The 21754-nt window shown below is 33.5% G+C and overlaps 2 protein-coding genes across 8 annotated transcripts in view; one reads left to right on the top strand and one right to left on the bottom strand.

Moving 5' to 3' along the window:
* Window positions 1-15790, bottom strand: part of Bsg25D (blastoderm-specific gene 25D) — a 28037-nt gene extending 12247 nt beyond the window's left edge. Inside the window, exons 1-11 of one of the 4 annotated variants that reach the window (XM_066282850.1) lie at window positions 15615-15790; window positions 10116-10376; window positions 9915-10047; window positions 9722-9862; window positions 8526-8716; window positions 8309-8471; window positions 8066-8247; window positions 7562-7827; window positions 7090-7379; window positions 4754-4877; window positions 4233-4401 (exon numbers count right to left, since the gene is read on the bottom strand). In XM_066282850.1, the coding sequence (XP_066138947.1) occupies window positions 4233-4401; window positions 4754-4877; window positions 7090-7379; window positions 7562-7827; window positions 8066-8247; window positions 8309-8471; window positions 8526-8716; window positions 9722-9862; window positions 9915-10047; window positions 10116-10341 (1885 nt within the window). In that variant the 5' untranslated portion in view covers window positions 10342-10376; window positions 15615-15790. Of the gene's footprint in view, window positions 1-4232; window positions 4402-4753; window positions 4878-7089; window positions 7380-7561; window positions 7828-8065; window positions 8248-8308; window positions 8472-8525; window positions 8717-9721; window positions 9863-9914; window positions 10048-10115; window positions 10377-10459; window positions 10685-12249; window positions 12269-15614 lie in introns of those variants that run through there. The other 3 variants (XM_066283065.1, XM_066282939.1, XM_066283012.1) reach the window with 3 other exon arrangements.
* A 422-nt stretch (window positions 15791-16212) lies between these two features.
* On the top strand, window positions 16213-21206 carry LOC136350620 (protein FAM117B-like). 4 transcript variants are annotated; one of them, XM_066302520.1, is made up of 9 exons: window positions 16213-16503; window positions 16611-16787; window positions 17350-17492; window positions 17550-17712; window positions 17757-17916; window positions 17967-18088; window positions 18168-18242; window positions 19116-19219; window positions 19556-21206. In XM_066302520.1, exons 1-9 carry the CDS (start codon window positions 16446-16448, stop codon window positions 19718-19720), a joined length of 1167 nt encoding a protein of 388 aa, XP_066158617.1. In that variant the 5' UTR covers window positions 16213-16445; the 3' UTR covers window positions 19721-21206. The 4 variants fall into 4 exon arrangements, with proteins under 4 accessions (XP_066158617.1, XP_066158626.1, XP_066158637.1 ...); XM_066302529.1 differs by having other exon boundaries at window positions 16214-16503; window positions 17769-17916; XM_066302540.1 differs by lacking the exon at window positions 18168-18242 and having other exon boundaries at window positions 16214-16503.
* The last annotated feature ends 548 nt before the right edge of the window (window positions 21207-21754 follow it).

Genomic DNA, 21754 nt, shown 5'->3' with positions numbered 1-21754 from the left:
CAATAAAAAATTAATAGACGATGTCAATTTATAGTGGTACAAAAAAAGCCGCCGTACGGTTAGTTATCTCAGAAACTCATGGAGTTTTAGAAGCAACATTAACAATTAATTATCAAAATATTTAACAATTTATAAGGTAATTATACCGTAAACGGTTTTTGCTCCGATCATTCTGATTTTTTAATATGTTATTCTAAAGGTCATTTTGAACAACTGTTCTAAAGGGACAAGGGCGCGCAAATGCCTCTTTCACACTTTTTTTTTAGGTTGAACATTTTTCCAAATCCAACTGTCTTACGGGATCGTGGAGCGAATAGGTGTGCTGGGTGGGGTAAGGTAAGGTAAAATAAAGTAAGGTGAGGTAAGGTAAGGTAACACATTTCCATTTTTCATCCAAATAATCATTTTTGAACTTATCAATTCGATAACATTGCTTAATTCTCCCAGCATTCACGTCTCACATAAATTTATATATTTATTATTTAAATATTTCATTTAGTTCAGGTTAGTTCGGATCACCTCAGTAAAGGAAATTTATTTCATTTAGTTTCAATTCTTATCAATCAATATGTTTTTCATTTACTTATTTTGATCAGAATTTATATATTTTTTTCAATTGCGATTGCAATTAAAATAAAATTTTAAAATTTTTGTGTATCTTTCTTGCGCAGGGGCAACGCTAGTATTTTAGTCGATTAAGTGAAGTGTCTTTCGGGATTCATGGAGTGAATTGGAGTGCTGAGCGGGGTAATTATCAACAACGTTTCAGATCTTTAAAGCAACAACAAAATATTACATACCCATAGTGAAGCAGTTTACCCCACCCAGCACCCCTATTCGCTCCACGATCCCGTAAAACAGGTGGATTTGGAAAAATGTTCAACCTAAAAAAAAGTGTGAAAGAGGCATTTGCACGCCCTTGTCCCTTTAGAAAAGTTGTTCAAAATGACCTTTAGAATATATTAATTATATTAAAAAATCAGAACGATCGGAGCGAAAACCGTTTACGGTACTGTTACCATTTATAACAAGAAATATTTCTTAGTCCATCAACAATGATAATAAAAAAATTAGTCAAAGATATTCCAATTTTAGGTAAACCTTTCTTAAAATTGTACTTATTTCAGTTCAAAAAAGTTTCTGTATGATTCAAAGATGTACCCAAAAAACTTTTTTTTCTGTGGAGAAATGGCAATAAAAAACGGAAATATCTATGAGGTTACCTTAGTAATAATATCAATTATTAGAAAAATTTTAAATAGTACACTACGAGTATGAAAAATCGTCAAATTGATGCCGGCTTAAAGTAATTAATCACTGCATTGTATTGTGAGGGCCATTCAATGGTTAAAGTAGCAGTGTCTAAGTCAACAGTGCAATGAACAACCGTGCGCTATGGAAAACATAGCACGATAAAAATAAGATCAAGAATTGGACGCTCAAAGACTGTGAAAGCGCAAGAGGAACGGCATAGTGTACGTCGAATTAAGAAAAACCTAAAAGTAACCGCCACGCAGATCAATAAAAATTAAAAAAAGACTTAAGCCTAAAGTGCAGTGACGAAACGGTTCGAAATGTTCTGAGACGCAAGGGGTATAAACTAGATCTACACGCAAAAAGCCCTTTATTTCGAAAGCAAGCAAAGACAAATGATTTAAGTATGCTAAAAATCATTTAAACCAGCATTTCTGGAACAACATGATTTTCAGCGATGAGTGTAAGTCTAATATTCATGAATCGGATGGAAAAAAAAGCATAGAGGAAAAATAATACTGAGCTTCAAATTAAAAACTTATCTGCAACGGTCAAACATGGAGGCGGAAGCGTTATGGTTTGGGGTTGTATGTCGGCAGCAGAGATGGAAAATCTGTATTTTGTAGATGAAATAATGCACAGCAAAGTGTATGTAAATATTTTAAAAACAAATTTTAAAGTTAAAGCTGAAAAGTTGAGCCTTGGTAGGTCTTACTTTTATGCAAGACAATGATCGAAAACATTCCTCGCGAGTAGCGAAGAATGGCTATTATGTAGCGTTAAGAGTACTCTAAATCACCCATCCCAATCGCCGGATCCAAATTGGATTGAGCATCTGTGGGGAACACTTGGAGCGGAAAATAAAATCACATGCAATTAATAGTAAAAAGGACTTACAAGAAGCATTATTAGAAGAATGCCGCTAAATGTAACATGAAATTTAGCTAATTCCATGAATCGACGATTACATGCAGTGTTAAAGTTTAAAGAAAACCCAATAAAATAGCAAACATTTATTGTTCGAATAATTTAGTTCGTATTAGTTTAGTTGTATGAAATCGTACGGAGGCTTCTTTTAGCAAAAATTTTTCACATTTTAAAGAAAATTTCGCTTAAAATTGGAATTTTTTTCACTAGTTTCTCCACTACTATTGTCAATGTACTAAGAAATATTCCTTTTGTTAAATTGTTGCATATTTTGCTAATAAAATTGTTTATCTTGCCTCTAAACCGCTATTCATTCCTACGAAAAGTAACTGTACGGAAACGTTTTGGTACCACTGTATGTGTCTTTTCGCTGGTTCGTAGAAGTCAATTTTTTAGATCTACCTAGTTCACATTAGAACCCTTTAAAAATCCAGTTCCTGGTATTTTTGACTCATTACAAACGTTGTCCATTAAGCGTGTAATGTTCAACAAAACAACTAAAATCCGCCCAAGTACAGAGAAATAAACCGGTATTCTAAATAGTCATAAATTCCTAAAAAATCCCAAGTAATCCCGACGGCTAATTGACAAAAACTGCAACGTAACACGACTCATGAAACAAGGCTGAAGTTTTCAAAGCGAAGCAACGGTAAATTAGCCACTTTGGATATTGCATTAAATTTACACCGCAATATCGTCATACAACGGTTACTACTATTATTCTACAAGATACAAAAACGTTGTTAAAGATACATAGATTTCTCTTGGAACTAATGCGAGCCACCAGTTTTTTGAGTTATGGCCAATATCTCGGTAATAACCCCGATAAATCATATACGTGCTTTCTCTTCGTTGGTTCCTGTCTGATTTCAGTCATAAGTTACTGCCCACATAACAATAAATATGTGATCATGTAAGAGACGAGAACCGTATATTTTTTTTGATGAGGTAGATAGAATTGCCTTTGTACAGTGGATAAATCACAACGGAAATCGCAAAGTGGTAATGCTCGCTTATGAATTACTATATTATAATTATTAAGCTGCTTATAAGTAAACAAATTAAAATATTTATGTCAGAGGTTATTGATTATTACGTTAAAATTTTACTTCTCAAGGAGGCTCTTTGTTTCAGTTGTGTAGTTGGGAGGCATAATGTTTTGAACTTACCGGACAACCATTAGGGCTTTAGGATTGTTTTACCAAGCACGCGATACTTGTTTGATTAAATTTGTCCCGACAAATATAAAAACATTCAAAATTACATCAAGTAATAGTACGTTACAATACAAAAAGGAAAATGTCCCATTACGGTCGATAGAGATGCGTTATGTTGTTTATCAATACCGTAATGAAAATTCCCATTAAGAATAATATACTATTTTATTTTCAATCAGGGATTTCCAAAAAAACATTTAAAAATATGGTGGTTGAAATACGTACAATGAAGTACCTCCGGCTAATAGAATGGTTTTGTTTTGTTTTATTTAAAAAAACAGGAATTATGCTTTTGAATACATACCTAGACCGTTTTTGACACTTGTAATAACTATCCAAGGCAAGTTATCGATGTAGGCAGGAAAATCGGGACGGAAAGTAAACAGTAATGTGACACTTCCAAAATTATAAAGTCAGTAATGTCATTATTATATACGCATGTGTTTGAAAATACAACACCCACCAAATAACTGAAACCTACTTGCAACTCGATTCGAACAAATTGTTATTGAATATCACAATCGAAATATAATTATCAATTCATTTTCTTTCATATCAATCTAACTGTTTTCTATTATTATTAAAACACAAAAATATTTACAAAATAACATTGAATAAACATTCTACGAAGTGATAGATCTTAAATCGCATTTAGAAAAGATTTTAATTGCCCAAACGCAAAATACTGAATTTTCGGTTTTTCTAATCGCAGTAAATCAGCACAAGTAACTACGTTTGTTTATAAATAATTCACCTACGAATTTCAACGCGCAACGAGGATTATGCGCCTGACGAAATCTGCATTAATCAAAGTAAAATTAATGAGGAACTTACTCATTCGAAGTAATTGGATGTCTTTGCTGGGCGAATAGTCGCTTCTGCGTTTTGCTCCCAATCCTACTCCCTCACAAATCATAGATATGTTGCCCTCTTCCAGCGATTGATCCAAAGTGTTGTAGTTTCTCGTAGGTGTACTACTTGCCTTTGCTTTCATGCTCATGACCTAAAATAGAAATAAATTACATTACATGGGATACAATAACAGTCGGTTCTATAGGATGAAATTAAGTTCTGTGTATGAATAATCAAAAGCCGCAGTACCGAACACAGAATTTATAACCGAATGCTTCATCTAATCTGAAGGTTGGAATCAGGTGCATTAACGGTGTAGAAGCAAAGAAAAATATGAAATAAATCAGATAAATTGCTAACTTTCAATTATTTCGCACTACTACAAACTCTAGTTTGTGAGTCATGATTTCATTGATCACTTTAATGTGAGCGTTCAAAGGCATCTTTTCCTACTGCTAGTTTAATTACAACTCTAACAAACAATTATAGTCAAAACTACTTACTTGGTTCGTTAAGCTCTCGATTTCCGATTCCATCTCGTCATTTCGGTCCTTTAGTTCGGAATTTTTTATTTGCAAAGAGGTCAATTTGGCTAACAGCAATTCACTTTCTTGACGTTCAATTTCACTAAATCAGAACAGTATATTATACAGGGTGTAATTGTATGAAATGATTGTACAACACTTGACAACTTGACAACAATCAAAGACGCCAAAAATTGAGAAGAACAAATTTGTCATCCCAGTTAATTGGTAGAATATCTATAGAAGTACAAGGTACCAAAGAAAGCCCTCAGAAGGTCAGAGAAGTGCCATTAATAAAAATTAAAAATTCTAGACGATTTGGTAAAAGAAAATTTTTCTCTGCAAGATCGTTACATATTGTTTATAACTATTACTTATTAGATCACAATTATGCAACCCTCAAGAACTTAATAAATGATAAACCAAATATTTTAGATTTTAGAAAAATATATATTAAAATAAAAAAACTACAATAAACCCTGTTTGCGAACAATCCTGTTCATCAACAAACAAAAACAGACTATAACCATATATAAATTATAGGACTTATCTTTAATTTACTAGAGAAGAGTTATACTTTTTTGGTCACTCCTCAAACTTGGAAAGCCGATTCTTAGGGAACGCGTGGGGCAAATGGTTTGCAAAATATTTTAAATCTATCTTGCCAATGCAATCTATAACCCCGTGCAAACTTCTTTACAAAATTTCTGTTAGTTATAGAATTTAAATAGTTTCCTACAAAGGTCACCTGTTAATAAAAATTATGAATTCTGGACAATTTGATGAAAAGATGGTGTTGCAAGGATCGCGATACGATACTTATGACTATTGTTCATAAAATAATTAAATTTATAAACTTACATATAATGTTTGGCGCTGAAAGTTGTTACGTTTTTAACAGATCGTGACAAAATCCTAAGGATGTTAAGGGTATTATATCAGATACATATGTATGTATTAACCGTGAACGTAACGTATTTAATACCGTATGAAATACAAAATTAATATTGTTCGCGAAAAATAAGAGACTTATTTTTCGATCAACTTCTCTTTGCAATAGGAAATGTATTTTTTATTTTGTCGGGGGTATGTTTGCATAGTGAAGCTACTGCCTTGAATTCGCAAGTTTTCCCCCATTCTACTACATCTAAAAACATGGTATAATACTTCCTATCACGTATCGTTTCCAAACCCGATTAGCTATACCTTTACAAAAGGCAGGTTGTAAATTTTTTGTACATTTTCGTATCGATATCACTTCGTAGATGATTCGGTTAAATATTAGCGCTGCGATGAACAAAATGTTCGTAATGCACGCTGCACTAATAATCAAGATTAGTTGGGTTTTTCTTTGTTCTTAAGACTCGTGAGGTACTTTGTTAACACCTATTATTATATCATGATTTATTGAATGAAAATGAATGTTGCTAACGTAGTGCTGACTCGCGCTTTTGGTTCTCTGGAGGTGAGCTCTGATTTTTTGTGCTTCAGAGTTAACTTTATTCATGTCAACGAAAATTACATAACTAGACTTCTAATAGAGAGTCAAAATTATTTGTAATTTTTAGCTGTTTCGAAAGTTAATTAAAACCACCTTTGGACGTAGCCGTAGAATGATATCACAATTTGAACTATTTCGAAGATTTTAAAACCTTTTTTTTTTAAATTAAGATTGTTTTTTTGTGGTTCAAGTCTCAGCTATGTATGCCCCCACTTTAAGTCGTAATTTCAAAACTCTAACCATTTTAAAAATTGGTTTCACGATTTATTGTTGATTGTTTTTTCATGCACTAAAATCGACTTTTTTTACGAATTAATATTTTTTTTTTCAGGGATTATACACGGTGGTTCAATGAAAGGACCTATAAGTGCAAAAACAATTTTAGATCAAAATAATTAATAAAGTCGTAGTTGTCCGAGGCGCTCTTGTTGGACCTCTCTGTATAGTAGTAATTTTTTTGTGTGACGCAAAATTCTGAATCATCAAACTTTCGTGAGTATTTAAAAGTAGCATAGGGACTTGTCGAATTCCAAAAATACCTTTAATACCACTTTATGAGAGCAGTTATTCCATTCTAGAATGCCAGAAATTTTCGGTCAAGAGTTGTTTTATCATTTCAGGGACACTCTGTAGATCAAAAGACTAAAGTATTTTAATCTCGCCGCAGAAGATTAAATCACCGAGAGATTAAAATACAGTGTTAAACGTATTTACGAAATATCGTAATAGATTCATGTATTTATTACACTCAATTTGTACGATAGTCAAATGTCTATAGTACAAAGAACAAATTGAATTATTTACATCACCTTACCTGAGCTTTCGTTTCTCTGTCTCTAACTCCCCAACCTTATCCAAAAGTACCCCTTTGTCTTTCTCTAATTCGCAAATTCGCCCACTCAAAGACAGATTTTCCTTCTCGACGTTCAAAGAATACTTCTGCGCCACCATCAGATCATTTTTTAATTTTCCCGTTTCGTTTTCGAGATTAGCAATTCTGTCTTCAAGACTTTGATTCAAAACGTTTAATTGTTCTTTGTCTTTACCACATTGGATTGTAATTTCTTTAAGCATGTCCGCATGTCTTTGTTCCAATAGCTTAACCTGAGTTAAAGAAAAATTTAACCATTTAAAAACTTTACACAAATAAACCAATACTGGAAAATTCCAAAATGCGCCGTTAAAGCCACGAGTAAATGAGGGTATAACTAGGGCTTTCCAGGCTTTGTTTGCCTGATCATACTGAATTTTAGAATCCTATATGTTGTAATCCGAAACGAACTTACTTGGTTAAAAGTGTTTTGTTCCATCCGAATATGATTATCGTCAACCTCCTGAGCTAGTAAAGTGGCTCGATTGTTCGCCTCCGCAACGTCTAGCTTTAATTTCTCGCGTTCTGCTTGGAGTTGTTCCAAGATATTTTTTAGGCATCGTATTTCCGATTGGTAAAGAGTGAGATTCGCTTGAAGCAGGGTGAGATGCGGACTTTGGTATTCGCCCCGAGTGCTTTCGCTGACCGACCGAGTTTGTTTTTCTAAAACGTCCGCCAGTTCTGGAATTAAGAAAAAAATGGAAATAACTAAAGCTATCCTTAGTGTAAATAAAATGAATTTTATTTGCCCATAGTACTGTAACTGCCTATTTAATAAAAGAAACTTAACTGTTCACTTTCAAACTTTGTTTTAAAACTCTTTTCAAAGTGGAAGTTATTTCTTCATATTTTAAAATAATCTGGTTCAATAAATTTACCTTTTTTTGGCAAACAACACGAAAAAACTTTAAAAACTCACCTGCAATACTTATTTTCCGGGAATCGAAGCCCAGCTCGTGAATCAATTCTTTCGGCGAATGAATCCCGATGTTCTCCCACATTTCTATTAATGTGTCTGCATTGATCAACCCGTTTCCGTCCGGCCCTAACGTCACATACTGAAAAGTTTGCGAGTCGGGAAACAACTCTTCGGGCGAATGTCTGGAATGATATTCGAATCAATGACCTCGGAAATTGCAAAGAAATATAACTCGATTCTCACCGTATGTTCATAGAATTTTCATTAATAACAGAGGCGTCGTTGTTCAACATGTCAAACCACGTTTCGTCCTTCTGAATCACCTCTAAGACCTCCTTAAAACTGATCTTTCTATCGTAGTTTACGGAGAGTTGTTTGATGACCTCACTTGCCAACTTGTGAAGACCTATAAACACATGTTAGATATTTTACACGAAATAAATAACGTCCAATCGCTAACCTATAGCATCACACACTAGTAAAAGTTCGGTCTGATTGAGATAACCATCCTCGCCGACCCCCAATTTTTTCCATGCTTCCCTAAGCATTTCCTCAGTGCAAATGATTTCTTGTTCGGTCGGTAAATGGTGAGTTATAAAATGATTTCCATGTGTTGTGTTCAGGTCTTTATGGCCTGGTAGCGAGGTACATCTAAAATAGTTAAAAGGGATGTTTACATGGGTAAAAGTCCAAATGTAGCATGTGGGGCAATGAATTGGAAGCACTTATGTTGGTTATGGTTAGATTTTCATAGGAAGTTTCACAAACAATTAATTTAGCTTTAAGATGGGTTTGATCACACAACTAAACTACTAAAATGCTATAAAAAAAACGAACTTTTCCCCAAATATCAGAAATTCTGGAAAAACCTCACTGAGTTCACCACCAGCACAAAATCATCTAAGAGATACTCAGATACAAGTGGAAAATCAGTGTTTGATCATTGTACCAAGTTAATCTGTCTTGTTTATAACATTTTGCTTTACTCGAGATTCCTCTCTAATTCAAGCATTATCTCCAACATTATTTTTTTATCTAATCTTTTTTTACTTTTTTTTTTATTAAGCCCAAGAAACATATACATATTAGTTTTTTAATATATCGTCTAAATTCTGAGACAATCCCAATTCCCATCATCCCATAAATAATTATCGCCAGCAAAGAACTAATGGAACACTGCGTACAATATTCGTTTTCTGGGCGCTCTCTACAGCGAAATCTTTAAGGATTCATCAACATTTCGTTAGCAGCTATATTTTTTAATCATTTTTCTTTGCTTCTTTTTCCGAAACTCTTTGATTTTTATAGAAAATATCCTACTAATTAGTTTAATACTACGTTAATGTGTTAGTCCTTAAGAGATTATTATTATCGCATGCACTAATGCCGAATAACGTGTAACTTCCATTACGCCCAGTTTGATTAATTAAAAATGATTATTTAATAATGAAATGATTTAAAGCACCAATTATTAACCATCATCTGCCCCCACTAATCAGAAAAATCAACGCATTTTACACCACACGTACGAAAGGCACGGAAATCATTAGCAAACCAATAATTAATGTTGTTATTAATAAACTGTAGAAATAAATATTGCGAATTAGTCAATTGGAGGCTTAATGTATACTCCAGCTAACAATTTCTTTAACTTACCGTTTTAATTTGTAATTGGTTTTTCGCTTCTTAGTCAAGACTTCGCTTTGCGAGTTTGATCGCTGCACTGGAGATCCTTGTTTGCTTTGGGAGACATCGTTTTCATCATTATAAACTGAAGTCACTTCGTCAGTTCTAGGCCTAAAAAACACATAAATCTACATTTTAAAATATATCTACAATTAAAGCTCACCTAGAACGCCTTCCGTACTTTTTACTCCCATAAACATATTTGGGGGACATCGCCCGCTCTGGGGAGGTCTGTTCAACTAAAGCACTCTCTTTTATAGGGCTGTCGCAGGCAGTTTTGTTATTTTGCATCTTACCTAAACAAAAAAAAAACAAACAATAAGTATGCAAAATGTATCTTTTAAACTGGAAACGGCCAACTTGCCTAGCAAATTCAGCAGCGCCTCCTTAAATTCGCAAAAGGTAGCCCTAGGTCTTTTCTCAGACAATAGACACCTTGAAAGTTCTCCTCCTTGTTCCTCCAGTTGCAAGGTGTGGCATAGCTGCAGTAAGCCATCTCTGTCCAAACTGCCGCAGTTGTCAATATCGTGACTATTGAAGACTTTCAACAGTTCCTGCTCGTAGGGGCCCAGAAGGGATACGTGATCCATGTTGAAGAATATTCGAATTTCGAAACTTCAAGGACCTGAAAAGCAAAATATTATTGATGATCGAATGTTCGCTTGCCTGAATGGGTGGGTTTGTTTTTATTTAATCACCTTGACCTACCCATGTTCGGTGATCTATTGAATGGTTCAGTCATAAGATATGGATTTAATATATTCAAAGGTAATTTTTAAGTGGGAAAGAGGCTACTTGCACAGACGCGGCTGAGAAACTCACAAGCACGCCTACCTATGGTAGGCACATAGAAAATGCTAGGATATGCGGCGATTGTTATCTACAAAACCGTATGTCACGGTGGAAGAAAGTCACGACAGCTGAACACGTGAACCACATGAGTTCATTATTACCGTACACACCTTAGAATGAACGACATTCGCTGCAAATACATATACCATTTCGACACTACTACTTCTGCGGAAAACCGGGGACTCGCTAGTTTATTGCGGAACAATACGATCTATTTGTTTTTAACATGTAATATGTTTCTAATTAGAAAAGCTAATTGTGTGTATTTGACGCAACTGAGGCACCTATCGCCAGCAAAAACAGTTGCATGTGCATAATATTACTAATAAACTACTTTTTTGGGGTAATTGAAAACGAAGGTATTTGTTAATAATCATTACTGGCAACGAAAACTAATAAATATTTCCGATTCCTCTCTCGATTTACTGAATTTACAACTTTCTTTTTGAAATTCCACGAAATAGGTAATCATGGAATTAGGTAAGATTTGAGTAATATTATCGAGGAAGTCAGCACTTAGGCGGATGTTAGACGCATAATGTAGCCAGATGTTCTGGATTGGCAGATGGCACATATTACCAAACAGCTTTACGAAGCAGTCAAATATAATTTCCTAGGAGGAGATATAAGAATAAATACTTCTACTTCAATGTTTCCTGGTTAGTCATTTATTGGACGCCCCTCCTGTACTGCACCTAAGACATGTGAATTTCTAACTGAAGCATTTACAAAGTTATTAGTTACATTATGGTTGGTAATCTAGTAGGGAATCGATAATAGAATGAAACCTTCAGGGCTACCACGGAGGCCATTGTAACACGAAGTTCACTTTATTTCAGGATAAATGATTAATGCGGCTCAATGAAGCTGAGTGCAACTACCTCTGTAGATTGGAAGAAGGAGTCTCATGAATAATGTTTAATGAACATTCGAATGGTAATTTTAATAATGAAACCCCCTTGACGTCGATGGTGAATTCTTATTAAAAAGAAAAGCTTAAAACGGTCATAGACTTCATGTGATTAAAAAGTAAGTCATAAGGACCTATGAAAAGAGGGACAATTCACCATATGTCCTAAAGCTAAAAATCGAGTTTTTTATTATTCAGTAATAGTTGCAATCATACTAAGACACTGACATACATTTTACTGTTATAAAATTTATGTCAATGTCAAAAACTCTACATGTAACGTCAAAAATTCTATAAAATGGTCACACATATGTAACATTTCATTATATAACCCATGAATTGAAAATTATCCACCGGTCCAGATTGCATATATATGGATATATGCAATCTGGATCAGAAAAAGAACTCATCTCTACTTATATTTATGAATACTGTCCTAAAATTTACTGATGCTTTTCAATGCACATATCATATTACATATAAAAAAAAGTCTGGAATTTTTAAATTGTGCTTTATTAGCAGTGTAGGTGTCCGGAATGTTAATATCCTCTTGTAGGTATGTAGAACGTACCTACTTCTGATTCTGCGCAAATCCTAAAAATCATATTCTGTACCTATCTTCGATAGTTTTTTTAGCTACACCACTATAAAAAAATTACTTAACACAAATTAGCACATATTAAACATTTCTAGCCCAGGTCTTAAACCTAGGCAAAGTTTCACAGTACATATTAACCTTGAGATTAACCTCATTCCCACCATCCACTTCATCATACCTACACGTTAACACTACAAAATAAACATGTTCGAAATGAACATTAGACCAACATAAAACTATGCGAAATATTCAGACCAAGCTGACTATATTTAAACGCGCATACAACAAGGGCAGTTGCATCTTGATTCACTCTCCCATAGGCGACTAAATTTAGCGGCTCTTGGAGACACACAGGAAGCTGGAAATTGGAAATAGAACTACAAGGTCTCTTTTATTTTGATAAAAAAATTTACGTTCTTCCACCTTGCTCAAGTGCACGTTTACGACACAGTACCAGATGTCTAATACATATAAGTCCACTTCCACTGATTTCACTTTAAGCTTCCACTTGTCTGTTGCGATTGCAAATTGATTAAAACAGTTTTCTTGTTATGAAATCGTCGAACCTAATGTGCTTCCTTTGGCCTTTAAAGACGCATTTAATAATCCATTTTAAACTGGTTGGAATTAATTTACTTCCAATAATTAGCATGTTCTAATTTGCGAGCAATTTACACAACATACCTAACGTACAATTTGTGAATAACTAAGCCGAGGTGTACATTTTTATGCCCCAGTAATTTTTCGAATATTAAATTTCGTCTTAAGAAAATTTATAAATAAAAACACAAATAGAAATTCCAAGAAATGTAAAAATATTTAATCAGAATTTGGTTGCACTGCTAATAGGCACTTAGGTTATCAACAGAGATTAGGATTTTACTCTTAAAACACTCACTAATTATATGGCTTATTTCTTTGAGTTTTATCTTCATTAAAATAAGGTTTTGTAACTTTCACTAATTCTCATGTAAATCTAAATCTTGATTGTAATACCTACTACTTAGGTAGGCATTAAATTTCTGATTAAGAAATGAAAGTTCCTGACTGGAGGATTTTGAGGCGTTCAACAATTCAATGTTGGTCCTAAATAACGGTTTCGAAACCTACAGGGTGTTTCCCAGCTTTAACACGATAATCCTGGGACCAAAATAAGAAAAAAAGTCTTATAAATATATGTCCAGCATTGCTGTTTTTCTAAAATGGACATCGTTCATCTCGAAAAAAAAGCACGAAGAAAAAAATAGTTTTTTGTGATCAATTTTTTAATTATATAGGGTGTAACACATTATTATGAAAATATTTCAGAGAGCGATAGTAGTCTTCAAAATAATAAAAAATGCTATTAGCCCCATGATCGAAAATGCACTATTTTCGATATACAGTGGGGCAAAGTTTCGGTCGTCTAACACAAATGTCGTGATATGTATTTTAGACACATATATATGTATTCACCCAGAAATTTCATGGGCGTCTCCACGGGACAGGCTTTCCGGGACATTACACGAAAACAGGAACGTCCGACAGAAAAATGCTAATGAGGTGAAATTATGCTATTGTTTATTTTTTCTACTTTAGTACTTCCAATGACACCTTTGTCATACAGGGTGAAAATGCTGTTTTTATTGCCTATTCAACGCCGCTGTAATACCATATGATGGACATAAGAAATAACAAAATTGGATATAATTGTTTGAGTTTTAAAAGATTTACAAATATTTTGAGAACGTTGTTAGATAGGCAATTATAAATAATAGAAAACTGCCAAATTCGTAGAATTTACTCGAATAGTTTACCAATAATATATTATGTTTGAAAATCACAGTTTAAAATTTTTTCTCAGGTTTTGACAAACTTTTTAAATTTTCAATTTTTGAATGGGCATAAATATGAGGATTATTTCCTTAATTTTAATAATTTAATGCCTCTTACAATTTCCATAATCCTTTACAAACTCACTTTATTTAGGACACCCCGTATATATCTACTACACTAATTTATAGGTTTATCTATACAAAACCAAACATAATTTAGCAGAAATTTAGATTATATTCTGGTAAACTAAGTCAACATGGTTTTGCGTAAAATTGCGTGTATTTTTCCAGAAAAGAACCAACAAAGCGGAATATTCTAAGAAACCATTACATTACACAAATCAAAATAAAACTCCTTTTATTTGATGTGTGTAGATGAATTGGCCATTGATTCCAACAAAGTGGGCTGTCTGTGTGTTCTACTTTCCATTGTCTTCAAATTTTGTGGATGAACTGCAGTTTTAATATAATGAATTCTATTATACTTTTCCTAGCAATTAATCTAGAAAATACAATTTCCACCTTTGTTTGAAATTTATAATGAGATTAAAGCTTTCCCCTCTTCCATAGGCCCAATAAATTATTTTGTTGTTTTCATACTTCAATTCCTAACAGAAAAAAATTGGAATATTTTAGAACTAAAATGATTTTTTACATATATTTCCAGAAATAGTACGAATTATAGAATGATTATAGATGGTCACAATGAAAATGCATCAAGTAAAACATAAGTTATGCTGGTAGAATGATTGAAGGCAAATGGAAGACAAAATAAGACAAACTAATAGACATGTATTGATATCAGCCCCTTTAGATTCCCATGGCCTTAATAGATGGCCTTTCAACTTAAAAAGGGAATCAATACTGAGGGTTATATAAAAGTGGTGATATTTAAAATAAAATACTTTTCCTCAATTAGAGTCTTGAAAATTATATTTACTGAGATTCAGCAAATCCAAATGTCTGATTTTTGTGGCTACAGTTAGTTGTGGCCTGCAATTTCAGTGGTGGTAGTTTACATGTTAATGCTGTAAATGAACTCAAATGTAAAGTGGGCACTCTTTATGGAAAAAACAAAGACTTGACTAAAATGTTTTCTTACCCTTCTAAAATCGTGCAGGAAGTACATAGGAAAGAGGGAAACAAAAAGTGCTTGGACAAGAATCACATGCAATAAAATTTCTAAAAAATCACAGTAACTCAAGACTATATCAGAATTAGAAATGAACAAAGTTTGATCATACTTAAAAGAGATATATCTAATTCAAATTACTGTGGCATCTACCTGCAGATTTACAAACTGAAATTGGTGGAATGAACAAGATGAGAGTAAAATTAAGAATTTAGTTAAAAAATTAACACAATGATGTAGTGTAGGGACACTAAACACTAAAAAAGTAGAGCTTATATTAGTGATTGCAGCTCCTTCCATAAGTACATAACTGAGGTATTTCTAAGTATCAACTTGTAACGTTAAATATTCAGGTGGTAATTAAAATAGGACAATCCACACTTGCTATTTTTGTAAATAACTTTTTCCTACGCAATAAGGATTTATTTATTTATTTTATTATTGGGAATAAACATTTTTATTTCTAAGTGTATTTTTAAACAAATTTAGTCACACTGAGAATGTAGTTCCCATGCTCATCTCGTAATTCCCTCTACAAAATAAGGTAGTGCACTTACCAAAGACAAATCCACGGCCTAATTCGAATCGATAAATGGTCAGGCCTTCATTAATTAACTGACTCGAATAAAACTAGCCTACATAAAGCGATTATCCCACGAAAATCTCGTTTTATACAATCTACTACAATTACAAGAACGTCACTTCAAGAAAAAACTATTCGACAAAAAAATATCAATGGAACGGAGAAGGCAGTTGTTTTTTGGGCGCGCATGTCATTACTTTCCAAAATAGTGAAGATCCCTCTAATCTTATTTAAAGGCTTTTCTTTCGTTATTGATAGAGGGCTACATGTTAATTCTTTTGTAAAGTTGTATTTCCAATAATTTAATTTGGTTAACTTATAATTATTACCGGACAAAGTGGAAAAGTAAATATTTATTTTTCGAACATTATCTCTTACATTAATAAAAAAAAGGTAAACAATATTAAGAATTATATTGCAAAATCAAAAGTATTCTTCTGCCATCTACAAGTCAAGGAACAAAACTATCGAAATCACCTCCCAAAACGTCATAATAATTGGCTTTGACAGAAGTAAAATCAGCTGATTTTGACGCTTTTATTTATTACATGTCCATGTCGACAATTTACTTTTCTTTCTTTATTCAAAAAACTGGCTGCGCATTGGATTTACAAGGTTCTCTACACAAAAGAATAGAAATCAACTCTAGATTTACACCAGTTTCAGAAGCTAACCGACAAAATGTAGTCTTTGAATAGTCGTCGAAAGTTAAAAGCTACAGTAAGATTGATTCTGTTTATTTGGGTAGCAAACTGTCGTTGTGTATTTCGCTTTTGTATTTGTTTGAGTTGCACTTTTCCTTAATATGTCTGGACAGATCGGTGGTACCCCTTGCCGGGTACCGAAAACGCCGCCAAATTCCGGTAAGCTTATTAAACCTGATTCTAAAGATTGCACTCCAGATTGCACTTAAATGTTTGCTTATTATAAGTGCCAGTAAACAATCCTTAACAAGTTTGAATAAATACAGGTAAAGGACCATTGAAAGCAACTATTCCTATAAGTAGTGTAATGAAACAATCTGGCAATGTTAAGGAAGCAGTAAGTCCTACTCTTGGTCCACCAATTTCTCCATTTTCATGGAAAAGTAGAACTTCACCAGATCATGCCTCTGGACAAAGAAGCCCAGGATCATCCACTTATAAAGGTCACTTATAAGATTCATATATAAGATATATAAAAGTGAGGAATTCACATTCATGCTTAACCATAAAGAATGGTTGTATTAAATACAGATTTAAGATATAAGTAGCATTTTAGATATAGTAGTGTTTTAGCTCCAATTTTAATGTAAAAGCAAAAAAAAAATTAGCTTGATCTCAAAATTAACAACATATTGATAATTGTGGTCTAAGGGCCCCTGTACCAAATTACTAATATGTTGTTATTAGTTTTAACTTTAACAACAACCAGCTAATTTCCATAGAAACTTTAAAATACACTTTTAGTATTGGCCACTATTTATAATTTGGTCCAGAATGAGTAACTATTAGAGAGCTGTTCTTATACTTACCTAGTTATTAATGAGTGAAATAAACACTATTACATGAACATTTAGAGTCAAATCAATATTGTATATTTATATTATAACTTTCAAACCTTTAGCTTTTTTGTTTCAAACATTAAAACTGTAGCAACATTATCTAATATTTTTTATGTCATTAAAGACCCATCTGGACTAGTAAATATTTCAATGTTGCTGGTTTTAGGTAAATCAAAATACAGTGGAGGCCCCTCAGAAGTAATGCGAAGGACCGCTTCTTTAGACACCATTTATCTAAAGGGGCATTGGCCAAGAGATCATTTTTACTGGGGCCACATGGGGACCTTACAAATAGATAAATCAACACAGGTATTGTAGTTTTCCCAAAACATATTGTACACATGTCTTATCCTTATGGTATTGCAGACTGAAGATAATGACTGGTCTGATATAAGAAAAATCCAATGCATATCTGAGAGTGATGATAATTGTACTTTAAAGCCAAAAATAAGAGGGTATAGAGATTCCTCAGGTAGGCACATATCGCCTGGAGAAAACACTTTAAACAGCAGTTCTCAAACATTAACCTGTAAGTCTAGAAATAGAAAAATGTTAAGAGGTCTTAGCTGTTAGTGCAATTTTCAGCAAGCATTATTTCCCCAACCTTAAAACCTTTAACTATACCAGTGAAACCAATTCCAAGGTCGTCTATGCGGAGTTCAGTGGAAGGTTTAAATCAAGAAATTGAAAGGATTGTATTGAGAACTGGAGATGATGGGCTTTTAAGTGACAGGTTAATATAACATTTTTTTTTTTGAAAATGTAGGAAACAAATTTTTCCAGGAATGAATTGTTTCGCCAAATAACCCCAGAAGGCCACAGAGCACCATTGGCAGAAATTTTGAGATTTAATAGGTCAAGATCTGTTAACACTCAAACTCCCCAGGATTTCAGTCATTCTTCTGGTGAGCATTTAAATTATAATACTATTAGTGCAGGTTTTTAATGAATTAGTTGATTGTTTAACGTGACTGGTATTTAAAGGGTCCTCTTCGCGAGAATCATTTTCACCCGCAATGTTCAGAGGACGCTCACGAGATTCTGAGTCCAGTAATGAAGGTTGAACGTGTTTTATCTTTCTAGAGATTATAATTAGAGCCCCCTGAATGCTCCTGCATGTACGGTTTACTCAGTAACGGCCCTTAATAGCAAGAAATGCATACAATGAAGCTGATAGTCCTGTACAGGGCATTTTTTATGGCTCTGTTGGTGAGCAACAGAAAAGATATAAGGTTTGATTTTGTGGCACAAAGTATGTACCACTAAACCCCATTTTTAATGGGAAACTTTTCAAAATGGAGGATTGATAACCAAAATTAATCTTAAATGCAGAGTCCAAAGGTCACTGTGCATGCAAATCAGAACTAAACAGACATTAGTAGTGTCAGTTAACGATGCATTTAAAAATGAAAGTATGTCATAGGAAAATCAGATGACCCACAAGTTAAGAACCCATTCCATTTTATGTGTACTTCGTTCTCCCGCTATCTTTAAACAATTTTTTTTAATAGGTAAAGTAAGTTATTAAAATTTTCTTCTCTATGTATTGCAATATTTTAAATTTCTGTTCAAGTTGGTGGATGCTATTTTTGCAAGTCGGTTATGATGCAAGGCACTGGTTTCAAATTGAGGACAGATACTTTACTTTAATAACTAATCTCAATAGCCATTCAGCATGTATAGAATGCAAGTATGGAAAAATGATATTTTTCGACAAATATCACCAAATTCGCCATTTTGAAAATTCGTATATTAAAAAGAACATTGTACTCATTCGAAGTCATTGAAACTCAAAGAATGTTGGCAGTTCTACTTTTACCTGGAAATAATCGGAATCTAAAATACTCTGTACAGGACTGTACAATGAAAACACCTCTGTAGTTTTTAATGATTGTTCCTGGGTTGAAGTTAGCGGTTTGTTCTTTTTACTAGGTGAAAGCCACGGCTCAAGTCCGGATAATGAGGCCAGTAAATTAGGAACCTCGCCCCAGATAAATAAGTTTCTAGCGCGAGAACCACCAGATGGCTGTGAAAAGGTAAAGATATGTTTCAAGTCTGTTTATATCATTGTCTTAAAGGTTTCTGGGAGGTGATGGTGTATAGCAGTAGTTGTTTTATTGTTAAATTTATGCAGAATTCTGTAGAATACTGTCCAGAGAATCCTTGGGCAGTTACTGAATAAAGATATGTAGAAAACTTTTGTTGCCGAAATATTGGGTGTTAAAATTTCAATGTGGAAAAAGTGTAGACCTTGTATTTCCGTAAAGTACCATTTGCATGTAATTTTTTCGCATTTATAAATGTAAAATCTTGTCTAGAATTCTGTGGAAAGTATTTTGTAAACTATTAAAACGGTTTTCTCTAATACCCAGGTAAGGCTCAAATCGTTAGATGAAAAAACAAGCATCCTGCTGGAACACGCTCCGCAACCGAGTACCTTCAAACTAAAACCCAGTTTAGGGTCTGCGTTTAAAATCTTACAACCCGCGCTCAGCCCCAGCGAAGAACAGGTGGAACCTCCCGGATGCCAGGATTAACCGAACAAATATATAACTTTCAATTTCTACAGAGTTGAGTCGGCAAACATTCTAAATTATTATAGAAAATGCCGATTGATGCTTGAAATAACCTGTTCAGAGGTGGCAGGAGAGAGTTATACAAGGGCGCTTTATATGTAAATGGAAACGGCGAATTATTTCGTAGGAAGATGGCTAGAGAGAGACGGGTAACTCAAAAATTCTAATGTCGTGACAAAGCAAAGTTACTTTTGTTAAGCTTTTATGTGTCGATTGCTTGTTTAGCGATCTTATATTAGGAAATAATCCACTGTTTCTGTCCAAAGGCAGAACACTTTGAGATTGAGACATTTAACTCGATTATTAGTAATTCTTAATTTACTAATCATCCCAATTTTTGTACATTGTCTTCAATTTCAGGTAATTCAAGCACGGATCTTTTTTCGGGGTTACATTGCAATGAATAACATACAAAGCATATCTCTATTAGGTGTTAGGGAAAGTATATCTCTATTACTTAGTTGTAGAGAGTTGATGTAATTAAAGAACTCGTCTATAGATTATCTTATGTGCTGGTTTCCCGTATATACGAACATTTCTTTTTTCCACCGTTAAGTATTCAGATTGCCAACATCCTCAGTATTGAAATTTACACAATAACTAATGTTGAACTCGAAATAAATTACATTAGAGAACACCGTCAGCTTGAGTTGTTCTGTTTTTGCGACCGAGTATCATTATTGCAAAGAAAAAATTGAAACTAAAATGTGCCTTCCGGGATTAATGAATTTAGTTAGTTTTAATTTGATAGTTTTTCAATTTTAGTTGGTTGCGACTGTGAGAAAAGCAACACCAAAAATAAATTCGAATTTGAAACGCAGGGTGTTTAATGTGATGCTAGTTTTCCAAAATAAATTAATCTTTGGTTTCTAATATGGAGAAATTGTATTATATGACAAACAGGGTGTATACAAAGAAAATACTTAATAAGTTAGCATGTAAGCGTGTTTACTGAAGAAAAAAAGAGATTTTTATTGTACCTAATAAAAAGCAAAACTGTTTTATTCATTGCAAAGTAGCTTGCTGGCAGGATTCAATGTCGTTTTTTAAAGGTCAAACTTTTAGACAAATAAATCATGCCAATTTAAGGGTAACTGACTGAGGTAGTTCTTTAGAACAAATGTGCGGAAAGGAAGCTGTGATTTTTTTATCCACTTTTTATTACGAAGAGCAACAGTAGCATTTACGTCTACAAGTAGGACATTCATGGCAGAAAGTATCTCATATTTTACGATAGCCGAGAGAAATTAATAGCATTTAATTTTATATTCATCGATTTATTTTACCGATAGTTTTAGTAAGTGTAGAACACACCATGTAATTTTAACAATTCGATTTGTATTATTACTGTTAAGTTTTGTAAAGTATTTTTTAACTGTTTGTCTATGTTATAAGCATGTCTATAATAAAAAGTGAGATGATTTTCTTTTTCATACTGTTACAAAAATTCTGGCATCATTGGAAATAAGGATTAGGAGATGTGGTGGCAGTTACGTGATATGTACAAATTACTTTAAGTGCAAAACGATCAGAGATGAATAGTACGCAAGAACTCTATTTTAAAATTTATACGACTTCATATCACAAAATTAGAATGCTCGTTGTATTGCCAGATAAAAGATGCATGAGATATGTCTTAAGGACTAAATCATGAATATCCCGGCAACGTTAGTAAAGTTTGATATTAAGCTCAAAGCTAAGTAACTTATATTTTCCTTTTTATAAGGGTCTTGAAGTTGGAGTGAGGTGGACTGACGCTCAGAATGTTCGAGAGGCAATTACCCAACTCGATATTTGACTGTAAGCTATCTTTGATAGGAAGTTAAAATAGAGCTTATGGATCGTAGTCAGAATCATGGTCCGAGTTACTGAGTGATAAAAATGAATAATATTAATATATAGAATTGTCCAGATATCAATCTGTCAAATATTATTGGGTGTATCGATGCAATAACACGTTTCCGTCAAAAGAACCTGCCTAGTTACAGGGAAAAA

Source organism: Euwallacea fornicatus, chromosome 1 (assembly GCF_040115645.1).
Source record: "Euwallacea fornicatus isolate EFF26 chromosome 1, ASM4011564v1, whole genome shotgun sequence".
NCBI classification, from domain to species: Eukaryota; Metazoa; Arthropoda; class Insecta; order Coleoptera; family Curculionidae; genus Euwallacea; species Euwallacea fornicatus.
Note: the sequence above shows the minus strand (reverse complement) of the source record. Positions and strands in the feature narration are given on the sequence as shown.

Excerpts from the sequence above, each read along its gene's own strand:
- LOC136350620 (XM_066302520.1), top strand. The coding sequence starts at position 16,446 with ATGTCTGGACAGATCGGTGGTACCCCTTGCCGGGTACCGAAAACGCCG. Across the intron at positions 16,504-16,610 it reads GAAAACGCCGCCAAATTCCG|GTAAAGGACCATTGAAAGCA; the intron begins GTAAGCTTATTA and ends GAATAAATACAG. Across the intron at positions 18,089-18,167 it reads GGATTTCAGTCATTCTTCTG|GGTCCTCTTCGCGAGAATCA; the intron begins GTGAGCATTTAA and ends TGGTATTTAAAG.